Source organism: Hyperolius riggenbachi, chromosome 1 (genome assembly GCF_040937935.1).
Source record: "Hyperolius riggenbachi isolate aHypRig1 chromosome 1, aHypRig1.pri, whole genome shotgun sequence".
NCBI lineage: Eukaryota > Metazoa > Chordata > Amphibia > Anura > Hyperoliidae > Hyperolius > Hyperolius riggenbachi.
The window spans coordinates 77663610-77680850 of record NC_090646.1 but is presented as its reverse complement, the minus strand read 5'-3'; the positions used below and the strand labels follow the sequence as shown (position 1 = coordinate 77680850).

At 44.2% G+C, this 17241-nt stretch overlaps 1 protein-coding gene across 1 annotated transcript in view; it reads left to right on the top strand.

The window, feature by feature from the left end:
* Window positions 1-14986, top strand: part of ATOH8 (atonal bHLH transcription factor 8) — a 71735-nt gene extending 56749 nt beyond the window's left edge. Inside the window, exon 3 of the mRNA XM_068275531.1 lies at window positions 12163-14986. Coding sequence (XP_068131632.1) covers window positions 12163-12168 — 6 coding nt within the window. The 3' untranslated portion in view covers window positions 12169-14986. The remainder of the gene's footprint in view (window positions 1-12162) is intronic.
* Window positions 14987-17241: the final 2255 nt, after the last annotated feature.

Below are 17241 nucleotides of genomic sequence, written 5' to 3'. Positions count from 1 at the left end.
GCGATGTTGCATGCAGCACAATTGCCCGGAGTCACAGTACATGCGGTGTTGCATGCAGCACAATTGCCCGGAGTCACAGTATGTGCGATGTTGCATGCAGCACAATTGCCCTGAGTCACAGTATGTGCGATGTTGCATGCAGCACAATTGCCCTGAGTCACAGTACGTGCGATGTTGCATGCAGCACAATTGTCCTGAGTCACAGTACATGCGGTGTTGCATGCAGCACAATTGCCCTAAGTCACAGTACGTGCTGTGCTGCATGCAGCACATTTGCCCTGAGTCACAGTACGTGCGATGTTGCATGCAGCACAATTGCCCGGAGTCACAGTACATGCGGTGTTGCATGCAGCACAATTGCCCTGAGTCACAGTACATGCTGTATTGCATGCAGCATAATTGCCCTGAGTCACAGTACATGCTGTATTGCATGCAGCATAATTGCCCTAAGTCACAGTACGTGCTGTGCTGCATGCAGCACAATTGTCCTGAGTCACAGTATGTGCGGTGTTGCATGCAGCACAATTGCCCTGAGTCACAGTACATGCGGTGTTGCATGCAGCACAATTGCCCTGAGTCACAGTACATGCTGTATTGCATGCAGCATAATTGCCCTGAGTCACAGTACATGCTGTATTGCATGCAGCATAATTGCCCTGAGTCACAGTACGTGCGATGTTGCATGCAGCACAATTGCCCGGAGTCACAGTACATGCGGTGTTGCATGCAGCACAATTGCCCTGAGTCACAGTACATGCTGTATTGCATGCAGCATAATTGCCCTGAGTCACAGTACATGCTGTATTGCATGCAGCATAATTGCCCTGAGTCACAGTACGTGCTGTGCTGCATGCAGCACAATTGTCCTGAGTCACAGTATGTGTGGTGTTGCATGCAGCACAATTGTCCTGAGTCACAGTATGTGCGGTTTTGCATGCAGCACAATTGCCCTGAGTCACAGTATGTGCGGTGTTGCATGCAGCACAATTGCCCTGAGTCACAGTATGTGCGATGTTGCATGCAGCACAATTGCCCTGAGTCACAGTACGTGCTGTGTTGCATGCAGCACAATTGCCCAGAGTCACAGTACGTGCGGTGTTGCATGCAGCAGTCTGTCACTGAACAAGCATTGGGCTGTATTGTACAGCTGTGCAGCAAAAGAAACCACAGAAGAGCCATACAATTTAGCCAGTTTTACTTAAAGGACAACTATAGCGAAAAATTGTAACATTTAAAATACATGGATATAAAATGTACATTTCTCCCAGAGTAAGTGCACTATACATTATTTTTTTCCCTATAGCCATTGTTCACAGAACACCTGCCTGCAAAGACCTCAGACGTGGCATAGAAAACAATTTATGTTCCTGCTAATTCCATTGCAGTGCGGTGTATATTCTAAATACTGCTGGTAGCGCCAGAGTGACTTAAAGGGAACCCGAGGCAAACCTCAGGTCAACAAACACATACTTATCTAAGAAGAGCGGAACCTCTGGATCCTGTAAAGACTTCCCACGCCATCCTCCGGACCGCTGCTGCCGTTCCGCCCCCCAAATCCTTGCTTTTGTCAGATTGAAGATCCAGGCCATGCCCTTCTTCATGCACGATCGTGGGCATGCTGCACCCGTGCAACTATGGCTGTGCCTGCGCAGTACGCTGGAGCTTGTTAAGGAACAACTCCGGCTTACTGCGCAGACGTGGCCATGCTTGTGCAGGTGCAGCACGGCCCAAATCTTCTAGAGGGCCCCAGCGAGTGGCGTCAGCGGCGAGGAGGAAGCCTCTTCAGGATCCAGAGCCTCCTCTCTTAGACAGAGGCTTCTAGCCTAATCCTTGGCACAGATACTCCTTTTTTGCCTGATGAAGCGGGCTGCACCCCACGAAACACGTCACATCCTTTTTTTAAAAAAAAATAAATGACTAATAAAAAGTTTTTTAAGATATTGACTTTCTGAGTCGTCTGATAGGAGGTACGTTTACCACTACCTCCTCTACACTTAAAGGCTACCCGAGGTGACATGTGACATAATGAGATAGACATGTGTATGTACAGTGCCTAGCACACAAATAACTATGCTGTGTTCCGTTTTTTATTTCTCTGCCTGAAAGAGTTAAATATCAGGTATGTAAGTGGCTGACTCAGTCCTGACTCACACAGGAAGTGACTACAGTGTGACCCTCACTGATAAGAAATTCCAACTATGAAACACTTTCCTAGCAGAAAATGGCTTCTGAGAGCAGGAAAGAGATAAAAAGGGTCAATAGTTCATAAATTTTAGCTCTGGCATACTTCAATGAATGTGTCATTGAGCAAAAACAATAAAACAGTTAAAACTTAAAAAGTAGATTTAAACAAAATAAAACTGGAATATCTAGAACAGTCATTTGTAGGAGAAAGAAGATAGATACAATCGTTTATTTCATTTGTTTGTTTTTGCCTCGGGTGTCCATTAAATCCCATTTATATTTGTTTCTCATAGATTTGTATGTGTTCTTTGACACAAGAATCACCTGGAGTTCAAATTAACCATAAATTTAAGATTAAAAATAAGGTCTTTTTACTGAACCTATTACCAGATTCTACAAGCCATGTTGTGTATTTGTCCCTGGTGTTTGTCCATCGTACAGCAGTGGCAGCACACACCCTGTGACCAAGAGAGTGTGCGGGGTCCCTGCTCAGCAGTTGTGTCTCTGTCAGTATCATGTTGTTCAGGGAGAGCTCAATCATTTCCCTTCACATGGCTTTTTGAAGAATTTTCATTGTTCTGCACATCATACAGGAAACTGGCTTTGCTGCTTCACACAGAGAACAGCTGGGGTCTAAGCATGGATAGCAGGACAGTAACACGTATGTAGCAGACCAGCAGTAACCAGCTAAAACCGCTGAAACGAAAGAGCTACCGCCTAGAGCTCACTATAAAATCTGTGCTCTGTGCATTATCCATTTTCTCTTCCATAGACAGGAGGTGATTGTCGCCTACTCCATCAGCATACATGGAAAAAAGGCACCTGGAAAAAAAAAAAAACGACACGGAATTGCCGCTAGTAGAATATCTACAATTAGCTGCTGGATTCCGATAGTAAAATATCGGTAATGTTTATGATGCAGTATCTTAATATGTCTAACCCTACTCACACACAGAGCCCTCCCTCTACCAATGCCTAACCTTAAAGAGGAACTCCAGTGAAAATAATGTAATAAAAAAAGTGCTTCATTTTTACAATAATTATGTATACCGGTAAATGATTTAGTCAGCGTTTGCCCATTGTAAAATCTTTTAAATCCCTGATTTACATTCTGACATTTATTATTACATGGTGACATTTTTACTGTTGGCAGGTGATGTAGCTGCTGCATGTTTTTTTGGCAGTTGGAAACAGCTGTAAACAGCTATTTCCCACAATGCAGCAAGGTTCACAGACAGGAAACTGCCAAGAGTACGTACTTTTCTTGTTTCTTGTGGGAGGGATTTCACCACAATATAAACCATACAGCGCCCCCTGATGGTCTGTTTGTGAAAAGGAATAGATTTCTCAAGTAAAAGGGGGTATCGGTTACTGATTGGGATAAAGTTTAATTCTTTGTCAGAGTTTCTCTTTAAGAACACCCCTGGTGGTGCTTAACCCTAATGCACCCCCCTCCCCCCATGGTACCTAACCCTAAGACCTGCCCTGGTGCATAACACTAAGATATCCCACCTGGTGCCTAACCCTAAGACCCCCACCGGTGGTGCCTAACCCTAAGACACCCCACCTGGTGCCTAACCCTAACCGCTCCCCCCCATGGGCATCCTAAATCTATCCCACGTCCTAAACCTTAACTCCCCCTGCCGCACAGGCACGATATGCAGCAAGGTATGTACATTTCTAGCACCCATAGGTGCCTGATTAACAGCAGTGAAAGTACATTTCGGCGCCCAATAGCAACTCGTACGCCAGCGGCTTGCGGAAATGCTAATTGCGGCATTGCATAGCGGGCACCGAAATTTACTTTCACTTGCGCCTAATCAGGTGCTTATCTCGGCCACGGTAGAAGCCACGATTTGCTGCAAGGAAGGTAAATTTTGTCGCCGGGAGGCACCTGATAGCAGGGTGCCGCCGTGGGCCCAAATTTCCGGCATTTGCCCAAATAACGGCTTCTATAATAGGCACCTATGACATCGCAGTTTTTCCGGTAAGGGCTCCTGCGCCCTTTTTCCTGTTTCGGTCCAGCATGCTGTCAGCGATCTCTTATATATACCTCAGAAGGACTCTCGCTAGCAGATCACTCCCAGAGGGAACAGTCACTTGGATAGATTAGAATCCCCATTGTTTTTCTCTGGTAGATTCATATCTAGACTTAAAGCAAACATGGACTGAAAAATAAAAGTCAAAACAAACATATACACGTCATACTTACCTACCCGCATGGTCTACTCATCAATCTCTTTCTTCTCTCCTGTGTCCTGTTTGTCCACTGTGATCAATGGAATTCTCTGTCCTCCATTTTAAAAATGGTGATGGGCCTGTAATAGCTTCCTGGTCAGCACACTGTTAAAATGTAATATTGCCCACTTGAGCCATAGGGAAGCATGGACATTACCTTGCGCATCATTTGTCCTATCAGTTATAACTGACAGCAACTGATATAGTGAAAAAGGGTCCTAAGGCTTTCAGTTCTGATTACATCTAGTCGTAACTGGAATTAATCATTGTTAGAAGAACATGGCGAGCTTCTGAAAGGGACTGATGGCAACGCAAGTATGTACCATAATATTCATTTTCAGGTACATCATGCGTTGATTTTACATAATTTTACTCGGTTCAGGTTCCAGGAGTAGCTACACCAAATCACCACCCACTCAGTCACTGTAAATTTGACCTCCCATCTAGGACTGATATGCAGATTTGGTTGCTGAAGCCTTTTGCCCCTTCCACCCACCGCCCAACCCATGCAGCCATTTATAATCTGTAAAGCCTATGTAGAGATACTGGAAGGGAAGGGGCTTCTTAATTCATGATCATAGACAATAATAGCTGTGATAGAAGCTCTACTCCATAAGGCTCGGTTCACACATAAAGATGTGTACATATCCGGTCCAGTCCTGTTCCATCTGTTTAAAGTTATGGATATGCTTATGTTTCAGTGATCACTGCTCCATTTTCATTGTAGGTTTAACTGTAGCTATATCTTTAGCAGCATCTCACAGGCTGCAGTGAAGGATTCTGGGAGCTGTGACGAAGGGGGCTCTCAAGGGCTGAGCGGTGTTCATTTTCCTCCATACGGGAAGGGATTTTTCATTTGAGACTTTCCTTGCTCTGACAGTGGAAGTGCTACAGAATTTATGCATTACAAGGTATAATCCCCCTGTTCCCGCCACATCTATTAACACTTGAATCATTTTTATAGCATGCTCCCCTGGTTAGTCCTGCTGCTGGTATGCCTGGGTCAGGATTGGGGGTCTCCTTGTGCAAAAAGGCAAAACTTTGTGTCTTACTGTACTTAGTCATTAGCTCTGACCTCCAGTATGGAAAGTGTCACAGTGCAGCACATAGGTCCAACAGAAGTCCCAGATCATCATACAGTACAGTCTATGGGTGACAAGCTGTTGTACTGTGCTGCCCTCTTCTGGCTACTAGTAAAAAGGGCATGTAAGCTGTTCCAATATACAGTCATTTTATTCTCTATATACAGTACTGTATATGTGGCGTGCATGAAATAGAGGCGCTATGAAAAAAGGGGAGCAGGATACAGCCGAATTTCTTATTTTACTATAATAAGTGCAAAAATATTGGTTTACAAAGAAATTTCATTTTAAATTATCACTGTGTAAAATTCATTTTTGACTATTGTTATTATTCCAGAGGCACAAAATTTGTTTAATCGTTTTTTCGTCTGACATTTAGCAGAAACTATCAATAACATGTTACTGTAAAAATACATGCAAAGTATAAATGAAACGGTAAAAACATTAGTTGTAATCTTAATCGTATATTTTATTTTCTGAAAAAATTTAGTGGCTAATTTTTAAGTCCAATATAACACCTTTCCATCAAACAAACGGTATTTTAGGTGACTGAAAAAAATTAGTTAAAGTTTGTTTTATTACTACTAAACCTAACCCTACTCTCACATAGAACTCTACCTATCCCTAACCCCTAGACCCCCCTGGTGGAACCTAACCCTAACCACCTTCCTGTTGGTGCTTAACCCTAACAACCCCCCTGGTGGTGCCTAACCCTAATAACCCCACTGGTGGTGCCTAACGCTAACAACCCCCCTGGTGGTGCCTAACCCTAACACCCTCCATGGTGGTGCCTAACCCTAACCAACCCCCTGGTGGTGCCTAACCCTAACACCCCCCTGGTGGTGCCTAACCCTAACACCCCCCTGGTGGTGCCTAACCCTAACAACCCCCTGGTGGTGCCTAACCCTAACACCCCCCTGGTGGTGCCTAACCCTAACACCCCCCATGGTGGTGCCTAACCCTAACCACCCCCCTGGTGGTGCCTAACCCTAACAACCCCCCTGGTGGTGCCTAACACCCCCCTGGTGGTGCCTAACCCTAACACCCCCCTGGTGGTGCCTAACCACCCCCCTGGAGGTGCCTAACCCTAACCACCCCCCTGGTGGTGCCTAACCCTAACCACCCCCTGGAGGTACCTAACACTAACCACCCCCTGGAGGTGCCTAACCCTAACCACCCCCTGGAGGTGCCTAACCCTAACCACCCCCTGGAGGTGCCTAACCCTAACCACCCCCTGGAGGTGCCTAACCCTAACCACCCCCTGGAGGTGCCTGACCCTAACCACCCCCTGGAGGTGCCTAACCCTAACAACCCCCCTGGTGGTGCCTAACCCTAACACCCCCATGGTGGTGTCTAACCCTAACCACCCCGAAATTAAAAATCTCAAAAACAATGTAAAAATGATAAATAGTAAAATTACATGTCAAAACGATAATTAATGTAATTATGATTCTATGAACGAATGTAAAATTGATTTTAAAAAAGTACAATATAAAAGTATTGAAACGTTAAAACGATAATTAAAAAAATGATTATTGTGAAAAAGAATTTTGTTTTAACATTCCAAAACGATAAATAACAATAGGCGCGAAAAAGTTTAATGGGCGCCCAATTCGTCCAGTTTTGCGTCCAATAGCCGATAATTAACATTAGAGTCAATGGCGGCGCCTGATTTGTCCACTTCTCATATGCCCCCAATTTTCCTGCTTCCGTATATGTGAATGTTATCAGTTTTCAGCTTAATGTAAATCCTTGTGCGTTAATGTTCCCGATGTATGGCCAGATCAACCATGAGATAGTTCTCTCTCTGATTGAATCTGATCAGAGAGGGATCTGTTGCCCATACACCGCACACCAATTTCTGATACATTTCAGCACAAAATATATCAGGAATTGAACTAGCGCCTCCGACGCCTGCCTGACCGCCTCCCAAATGTAAGTATCCCCCTTGCTCATAAAAGCTCACTTCTCGCTGGCGAGACTTCTGGTCCTTCTCTGGTGACCACGTGGCACGGGTGCATGTGTGACATCCCAACATGTGCCAAGTCACATGGTACCGTGACGCTTTCAGTGACAGGACATCGGAGAAAGCCATGCATGGGATGACACGGCCGAGGTCCATCATGTATGTTGGTTGGATATCAAACGCCATAACCGCCGTGCACCCAACTGAGCCCTTGCGACCAAGATATTAGAAGTGCTCCCGATAGTTCTTTTTGACCAATCTTGACCCAAAATATTGGGTTGCAAAGTAGCGTCTTGCCACCTTTAGGGCTTTTTCATGTGGCTAATTGACAGAGGTGAAATGGCTAAAGGTTTTGTGGTGTCTGTAGGCATTTTGGGCTGACATTGGTACGGTACATGTACACCTGCCAGGCTTTAAACGCAGTGACTATTGTGCGCACTATTGCTGCAAGGCGTGTCAATTGCTGACGCACTTGTGATTACAAATGCGTCCGCAACAGCAACCACATAGCAACCATTTCTTTCAACTGTTTGTGTAAATGGATCTTTTAAGGGATTCAAAGGCTTTTGTTTGCTCATTGCTACTGCTAATTACAGCAGTCCTTATCTGCCTGCTCTTTCTGTGGACTGCAGGCCATGAAAGTAGGGTAATAGAAGCCTTTAACAAACGGTTAAATGTAAAAAGAAGTAGAATGGAATATTTTTTTCAACAATGAGCCACATTGTTAGCATGCATTTTTAATGTGCTATTGAGGTGCCTTGGGGGCTAAAATGGTGCTCATTTAACAGGGCCTGGACAAGGTCTTCCAACGGCCAAGGCAGAGATGCTAAAGTGTAACCCCTCCACCCCCATTACACTTTGGGTGCTTACCTGAAACCCCACCCCTTCCCCTCTATCTTCAGACCAGATTTTGTTTAGAGTTTGCGCATGGATAAAGACAAACATTTATATCGCTCTTTTCTCCTGGCGGACTCAAAGCGCCAGAGCTGCAGCCACTAGGACGCGCTCTATAGGCGGTAGCAGTGTTAGGGAGACTTGCCTAAGGTCTCCTGCTGAATAGGTGCTGGCTTACTGAACAGGCAGAGCCAAGATTCGAACTCTGGTCTCGCGTGTCAGAGGCAGAGCCCTTACCCATTACACCATCCAGCCACAGGTAGGATAGGGAAAGCCTGCAGAGATGTAGTCTGTCAGCTCCATCCAATCTTTCTGATTACTATAGTGACTGCAGGTGATGAGTTTGCAATAGGGGTGTAAGGCTTTGCAGTGCAGCTGCTACTGTCCATGAATGCATGGATTAAAATGCACCCCACTGACCTCTCCTCTCTGCTGCACCAAAGGCTGGTGCCACAGTCGCCTCTGCCTCGACCCAGCCTTCCCTTAAAGTGAACCAGAAGCGGTTAAGAGAAAAAAAAAACTAGATACTGACCTATGCAGAAGGAAGGCTCTGTCTCCCATAGAGCATTCCCGGTACTCACTCCATCCCGTTCCACCGACTGCGGTGGTCTCCAGGAGGACGTGGGAAGCCACTGGAGGATCCAGAGGCTTCCCTCTACTTGGATAAGTATCTTATTTTTTTTTTTTATTTTAGTCCACCACCAGTTCTCTTCAAAGAGAACCTGAACAGAGTAAAATTATTTAAAATAAGCACATGGTGTACCTGCAAATGAATATTACATACTTACCTCGCCACCAGTTCCTCCCAAAAGCTCACCATTTTCTTCTTACAACGATTCCTTCCAGTTGTGACAAGATTTTGTCAGAACTGAAATATATCAGTTGCTTTCAGTAATATATCAGTTGCCGTCAGTTATAACCGAAAGGACAACTGAATGTGCAAGGTAATGTCCATGTTTCCTTATGACTCATGTGGACGATATTACAGTTTAACAGTGTGCTGACCAGGAGGCTGTTATGAGGTAATGACCATTTTCAAAATGGAGAAGTTGATCACAGTGGGCAAACAGGATGCAGGAGAGTAAAAAGAGTCTGATGAGTAGATGACATGGGAGGCAAGTATGATGTGTGTATGTTTATTTTGACTTTTTATTTTCAGTTCAGATGTGCTTTAAGGTCCAATATTCATTTTTGTTATAACGTTTTTGCATGAAAAGCTCAGCTTTCTTCTGTTTTCAGCGACCTAGATGCATCTTACAGCTTTAGATGACATACTTTCCCCTGTATCTCCAGTTTGTGTTGTCCTGCTTTGGGTCAGGTTAAATTGTGTCTTTTTTTCATTCTTTTCTTGCGAGATCTGAACCTTAGTGAGAGGGCTGCAGGGTGATATAAAAGGATCAGCGTCACCCCGATACATTCTTCACCATGTCATGTAAATATTTAGAACTCCGTGGCACCACGTTACAAAGGAATGGCCATTTTTCCTGAGATCTCCAAAGGAATAACAGAGTCAGCTTTTAATCCCCGGGCCTTTCAAGGAAAAACAAGCGGCAAACTTGCAACAAATCTATGGGGATTTATCAGACATTGGATCAAAGATGGAGTTATGTTAGACAGCTGCAGGAAGCAGTGGGGGAGGGGACTGTGGGCCTTAAAGGGAAGCCATACCATACCTGTTGTGAGCTTTTATCATAAGGCAGATGTGTAGGTCATTTATAATATGATTTACCTTTTTCATCTTTGCTGTGCCTTATTTTTGTCTGTGCTGCTACTGCTAAGCCAATATTGCGAGGTTTAGTTTTTCTGGATACATGAAGGGGCCTCAGGAAGGGGCTAGGGTACCTGGGAGTAGACACTTTTACTCTTTTAGCAAAGCAGCTCTGCCTCCCACTGCCCACATACGCCACCCTTTCTGTAGGAAGGGTTATTATTTTCAATTAAACAATGAGGATCAGCCATACTATCCCAGGGAAAAAAAACCACATAAGAAGATAAATACTTATTCTACTTCCATAACATACTGTACTGTCCACATTTTGATTTCAGTGAATCTCATATAGTAAATAAAGAGAAACTTGTTCCAGGCTTTTTCCATCTTTACTGCCCGGTGTCATTTCCTCCCTTACTCCTCTGCTGAAATGGTGTATGCAGAACTGCACTGTCATATCTAGTTTGCTTTGTAAACACATGTGAGCAGACTATAGAGCAGATTTCAGCAACTTCTGCAGAGGGGTGAGGCGATGTATCTTCTATTTTCCTCCTGAGCCTCGTGTCACACTGAACTGCCCTCAGCCAATCAGCAAAGAGCAGGAATGTGGGAGGGTAAGAAGTGAAAATAACCAGGCTTTTTTTTAGCTTCCCTCTCCCTGGCAATGTAAAAAGGTCCAGGCTGACTGAGATAAGATTCATTACAGCAGACACATTTATGATTATATTGGAGTGCTTGTAAAGCAGTGTCAGGATTTAGACTACATAGTAAACACAGAGCAGTGGGTAATAGGAATTTGATTTTATGGTTGACAATCCCGCTTTAACCTCTGATACTCCCATAACTGAAGAAGGCAAATTCCAGCAGCAGTTAGGAAACAAACAGTGTATAGAATCAAAATTGTGTATTAAATACAGCTTTCATAGGAGGGTTGTGCTTGGACTTACAATACAGCTTGCTTGCTTGATTCCTACGCTGCCTGGACTTAGCTGCTGGGCGGGTCAGTTTAGAAGCCACCATGTGACCAGCAGTGTAGGAAGACTGATAGAGACCACACTATGTTTCTCAACATTACTGTAGAAAAAATGTGGTTGAAGGTGTTGACAAGGGTGGAGCACGAAAATCATTTTCACATTTATGTCTTTAGGTGTATAAATCACCCACCTACTGTAAACTAAGTTTACAGGAAGTGGGCAGTCAAGGTCCCACTTTATGGACAGGAATCTTGCCTCAATATGGAGAGAGGTACAGCTGCAGGCAAACACAGCTATAAAACTAATTTTAGATGTAGATTTCAGACAGAGGTAATTTGCCCCCTCCCTTTTCTCCTTATACGGTAGTACAAGCACTCCCTGTCCTCACAGTGAAGCTCCTCCCCCTATTCTGCTGTGATCTCTGCCTTACATAGAATCTGAGGTGTTCTACTGTAAATAAATGCACATTTTATGCTGGGTGGAGGCAATTCTGTTTGCAATATTATTTAATTTTAGCTCCCCTTGAAAGTGATTTTTCTGCTAATGGTATTTTTCTAATGTCTAAATCTGTCCACCCTGAGAATTAAATTCAAACTGCACTGCCTTGCATACAAATCCATCCACCATACTTCCCCTACATACATCTCCGATCTCCTCCAGACATACTCCCCACCCTCTCTCCCTGCCCTTCTAACACTCTACAGTTGTCCATGCCTTGCTCACTCGCGAGGCTCCACGACTTCTCCAGAGCAGCCCCAACTTTATGGAACGTCCTTTCTCCACCCATCGAGCTCACCCCCACATCAACTTACTCAAGTGACGGCTGATACCTTTGTTGGTGCCACTCACCCCACCCACTGCGTGACGTCATATCGATGCTGTCGGCCCCTGTGCTCTCAACAGAATGCGTCGTCAGCTGTAAAGCTGACTCCGCATCGGTACAGCGCTGACCCAGCGATGTGGCCCAAGGGATCAGGTCCAGATCCCCATCGGGTGACATCAATCAAGAGTATGTACCTGGCTTTAGCGCTTAATAAATAAAGTTTATTTTTAATGGCTTTCTCTAGGACTCTGTCACCAATGACACACATATCTAAGCCTGTGTTTTCTTCCTAGGAATGACGTGAGGTAAGATGGTCGCCAACAACGAGGGTCCCACTCCTCACAGGTCGGCCCTGGATGGCACCTCCTGAAGAAAGTGACTGGCAGAGACTCAAGCACTTCCAGATGAACTCTACAGAGAGGCGATGAGAAGCAAACCCTGCGGCTGAGCTTTGCCGAGTGCGATCAGTCCTGCCGTACCGCCCCCTACAGACTGGGATATCTTCATGGCACTTCATCGCGCTGCTAGATTGATTTACTGCTCTTGTGCCAAAGATTTAGCAGAGCTTTTGTTTCATTGTATTGTCTTAATTCACTGAACTGCTTTTTTTTGATGGTCGAAAAAGTCCCACGTAGGACCCCTTCTACAAAGTATCCTATTTATTGCAGTCTGATACAGCAGCCTCCTATCCCAGCATCCTGCACTGCATGGCAGGAAAAGAGATGTGATAAAAACGGAGGGTCATTTCCCTGCAAAACGCGGAAAAATAATCAAAAGACGTCCGGAAGACCCCTCCCCCTTTTCCCCCGATCAAAATGAATATTTATTGTATTGCTGATATTATGACGGAGGGTTACACATGAGCTCATGGCAATCATACTTCATGCTCCTGCTGCTTGTGGTCATCTCCACCCCCTAGGCCTGTTCTGCAACATTTAGGGCCATATCATGGCTACATGGACCTAGTCCAAACAGGCAGTCTAGCCATGAAGTTACCACACAGTTCAGCCACCCAGCCACTATCAATCCACCAACACTCGGTTACGGCACATGCAGCTAGTGTGAGTGGCCACACAAGGGGCTGGAGTGTTGATTCAGAACTGCCAAAGTAGTTCTTTCATAGTCATTCTCCCACCCCTATCTCAACGGCCTCACTGACAGAAAAGGGGAGAGCCCTGGTGTGTCACTGCTAAATGAAGCTAAAAACTGAGGTACATGAGGACTCTTTTTTTAATGGTCAGTGGCCAATGAGGTGCACATAATTCTGAGCTGATGCAAATTTTTATGCAATTTCTGGGGGAAAATTATACGGCTTGAAAAAGGTCCAATCAAATACTGCATGAGCTGCATTAGTGCCCGGTAGGGATGATCAATGAGATGCAAATTGTTCCAAAATTATGCAAACTGTATGCAAATGCATGCATTATGAAACACAGGTTTAAATTGATTGGTCCATTTTCAAGCTGCATATATTTGCATAAGAATTTGCATAAATTTGTTTCTTACGGACCATCCCTACTGATCAGAATTAGTGCCAGTATGTTTAGGGTGGTGGAGTGATGCAATGTATTTTCCATCTGGAGTTTCGGTAAAGGATATCTGTACTTAGAATGCATTAATCCAAAGTGCCTCCTCAGCCTGGTTGTATGGCCACCTTTACAGGGCTGGTGCACACCAAGAGCGGTTCTGAGCATTTTTTCTAAACCCTTGCGGGGGAAAACTGGTTGGCTAATGAAAGTGAATGAAATGGTGCACACCAGAGCGGGTCCTGCAGCATTTTTGCGGGTTTCTGAGGCGTTTCTGTCTCAATGTAAAGCATAGGAAAGTGGAAAACCGCTCTGAAAAGTGCTAGATCGAGCGGTTTTCCAAGTTTTTGTTACAGAAGCTGTTCAGTTAAAGCTTTACTGTAACAATATTAGTAATCTGCTACACAAAAACGCTCCAAAAACCGCTAGGCAAGTTTAGAAAATCTCTCTAAACATGCCTAGAATCGCTCTGAAAAAGCTCTTCAAAAACCGCTAGCGTTTGCGGATCCGCTAGCGGTTTTTGGTGTGCATTGGCCCACATTTAGGATCCTGGTCTACAAGTCATCACATGAGCCTGCAACTCAGCACAGGAACCTCTAGAACTGTCACATATACGATTGTCACATATGGCCAGTTTTCGCAAAAGCATTTAGCACACACAGTCGTACAGTATTAGTTTTCGTTTAAAAGTTTAGTTTAAAAGTTTAGAAATAATTTTACAAAATACTTTTTTCCGGAGAGTTGAAGGTTCCTGCCTGTTCAGTTCATTCTAGGATCATATTACCTGAATTTTAATGCATTGAAAAATGTACTGAAAACTGCAACCGCAGTAGTGCAATGTGCCCCTCCCCTTCCCAACATGGTGTGTATTTTCTGGCCACCAATGTCCATAGTGGTGCCCTCACAATCTGTGCCACAACTTGATTTCCACTGATGCCTAGAGATGGGCGGAGTCTATACTTGGTGCATGGAATCCCACCCAATCGCTGCAGAGATTCAGGGCTGTGAGTTCTGTTTTCGGGGTGCTCCCACAACATCTCACAGCAGTATCACAGAAGGAGCCTGTGGAAGATGTCCACTGCTGCTGGAGAACCATGCTTCTTCTGCTACCTATGTATAGTCACCCAGCTTTCCTTTGGCCTTGTTTCCCTAAATTATTGTACGCCATGCTTATCAAGAGTGCTTTGTTGCCACTCAAGTCTGTGTGTCTTTTTGGGTGGATATGGAAAAACAAAAGCCGGCCCAAACTTTGTGACTGAAGCATCATGGGAAACTGGGTCGTAGCAAAGCCGAGGGCCAAGCTCTGACGGTGGCTCCCCTGTGGTCTCTATTCCACATATCACGACCAGTGGGTTCCTCCCATCGTACAAGCCATGGAATGGTCGGCTCACCTTCATCTGCACTGAGATCTATTTCTGCGAACCTTCTTATAATCTGGTTGGCTACAGACTGCTCAGGACTGAGAGACATTCAGAAAGCTTTACCTTTTAAAGGACTGAAAAAGGACCCTAAACTTGCCTTAATAATGGAAATGGGACTGAGAAGTCAGTGAAATTAATAAATTGCTAAGATTGCCATTTATGAATCCGAATGGAAATGGTTTGTCGTTAATATATCTTGAAAACCTAGCACCAGTTTTCACGTGGTTATACAGACCTCCACGCTATGGACTTTCAGGTTTTATGTGATGGAGCAGAGTGTTCTGTACAGGCAGATAGACACTCAGTATAACAGGTTAGAACTCTTTATTGAAGAAAAATATGCAGCGATAAATCATACGCCACCATCAGGTAATACAGCTAACTCAGGACAGAGAGGAACACATAGTAAACACAAGAAATCACAATACCATGGAGATCATCACAACATATTACAGACATCTTGTGGTTGTTTTAATATACTGCAGTTTAGGTAATCCAGTTGTTACTTCCATCATTATGTCAGCTTTAAAAACAAAAGACAGCAGCAACCAATCAGATTACTGCTGTTGGTTTCTGACAATAGAGATTGGCTGAAGATAGCTGAAGAAAGCAGATACCTGATTGGCTTCTGTGGGGTGTACAGTGATTATTTCCTCTAACTTCCATAGACGGGGCAAATCATGCTACGGAAATCCTTCTAAAATCCCAAACAACTCTTTGTCCTCAGGGCTTAGGATTTGAAACAAACATCTATAGATGAGTAAATATACAGTGGACTCTAGCGCTGACGGGGATTGGCTAATGCTTGATAAGTGTAGTTTGTAGTTAGGGTTCAAAGTCGATGTTAAAAGTAGGCCTAGGCGATTGAGAAGTTGAGGCCTTAAAGAGACTCTGTAATGTAAAAAAAACCCTCTGGGGGATACTTATCTCGGGAGGGGGAAGCTTCAGGGTCCCGATGAGGCTTCCCCGAAGTCTAACGTTTGCAGGAATCCAGCACTGGCTCCCCCGAATTCTCCGTCACAAGCTCGACAAGAGAAGATTTATTTACCTGTCCGCGATCCAGCGCAGACGCAAAAGCGGCTCTTCATTTGGGCTAGGCAGAAATAGCCGAGGCCGATCGTATCCGCTATACTGTGCAGGTTCAAAAGACTCACGCCTGAGCAGTAGAGCGGATATGATCGGGTTTGGCTATTTCCGCCTTACCCGAACGAAGAGCCGCTAGTGCGCCTGCGCAGGATCGCAGAGAGGTAAATATTTACCTCGCCGCACTTCGGGGGGACAGAGCGCTAGATTGCCGAGCCACCAGAGGACGGGGGAAGCCACGTTAGGATCCAGAGGCTTCCCCCTCCCAAGGTACGTATCCCCCAGCGGGAATTTTTTTTACATTACAGATCCTCTTTAAAGAGGAACTTTACTAAAAAACAGAAGTAGGGGGAAAAAAATAAGTCAATACATTGCAATGTGAGAGTTAAAAAAAAAAAAATAGAAGATATAGAAATGATTTATATTCGCCATGTAATTTGTTCATGTTTGATTCAAAATGAGCTTGTACATAGTCATCTTTACTACTGGCAGACAAGAAAGAAACTAGACAGCACCAACTGCCATCTATAATCACACCCCGACAATGCAATAGGCTAAAAGGTTGTGTGTATATATATATATATATATATATATATATATATATATATACACATACATACATATATACATATATACATACATATACATATACATACATATACATACATATACATATACACAGAGAGAGTTCAAAACGCTCAACCCCCTATAATTAATTAAAACCAGTGGGTGCAGGATCAGGAAAGCCAGGCCAATCCACAAGTGAACACAGAAGGGTCCGCAAACCAGGCATTGGTTGAAAAACACTGATGTTCTTTATGCAGAGATTCCACATGACAAGTGCAATAAAACCACAAGGTTCAACTGACGCGTGTCGGGCTTACAATCTGCCCTTAATCATAGTTAAAAGTGAACCTGCAAGGGGAGGGCTTTATGTAGGTGGGAGAAGAACAAACTCCACCCTATACCTCAACCAGCCATCACCTTAAAGGAGACATTACAAATACACACAAAGCATAAATACATAAGAGGATATTATGATTAATAACAGTGATCAAATAGATTAAAAAGTAATGTAAAATGTCACCGCTGGAAGGAACATTAACGCTTCAAGTTACGCATAACATACTATTCAGAGAAGGGGAGAGAAAAGAAACCTAAGTCCTATGTGAGGGGAAAAGAGAGGGAAGAAGCAAATTTAGTCATCATAAACTAAATTTAGATCCCAACGTGTGCTGAGACCCTTTGGGATGCAGGTATCCATCTTGTGGATCCAATATGCTTCTCGCCTCAAAAGTAATTTGTGAGTATCACCACCTCTCTTAGGACTCACTATTTGTTC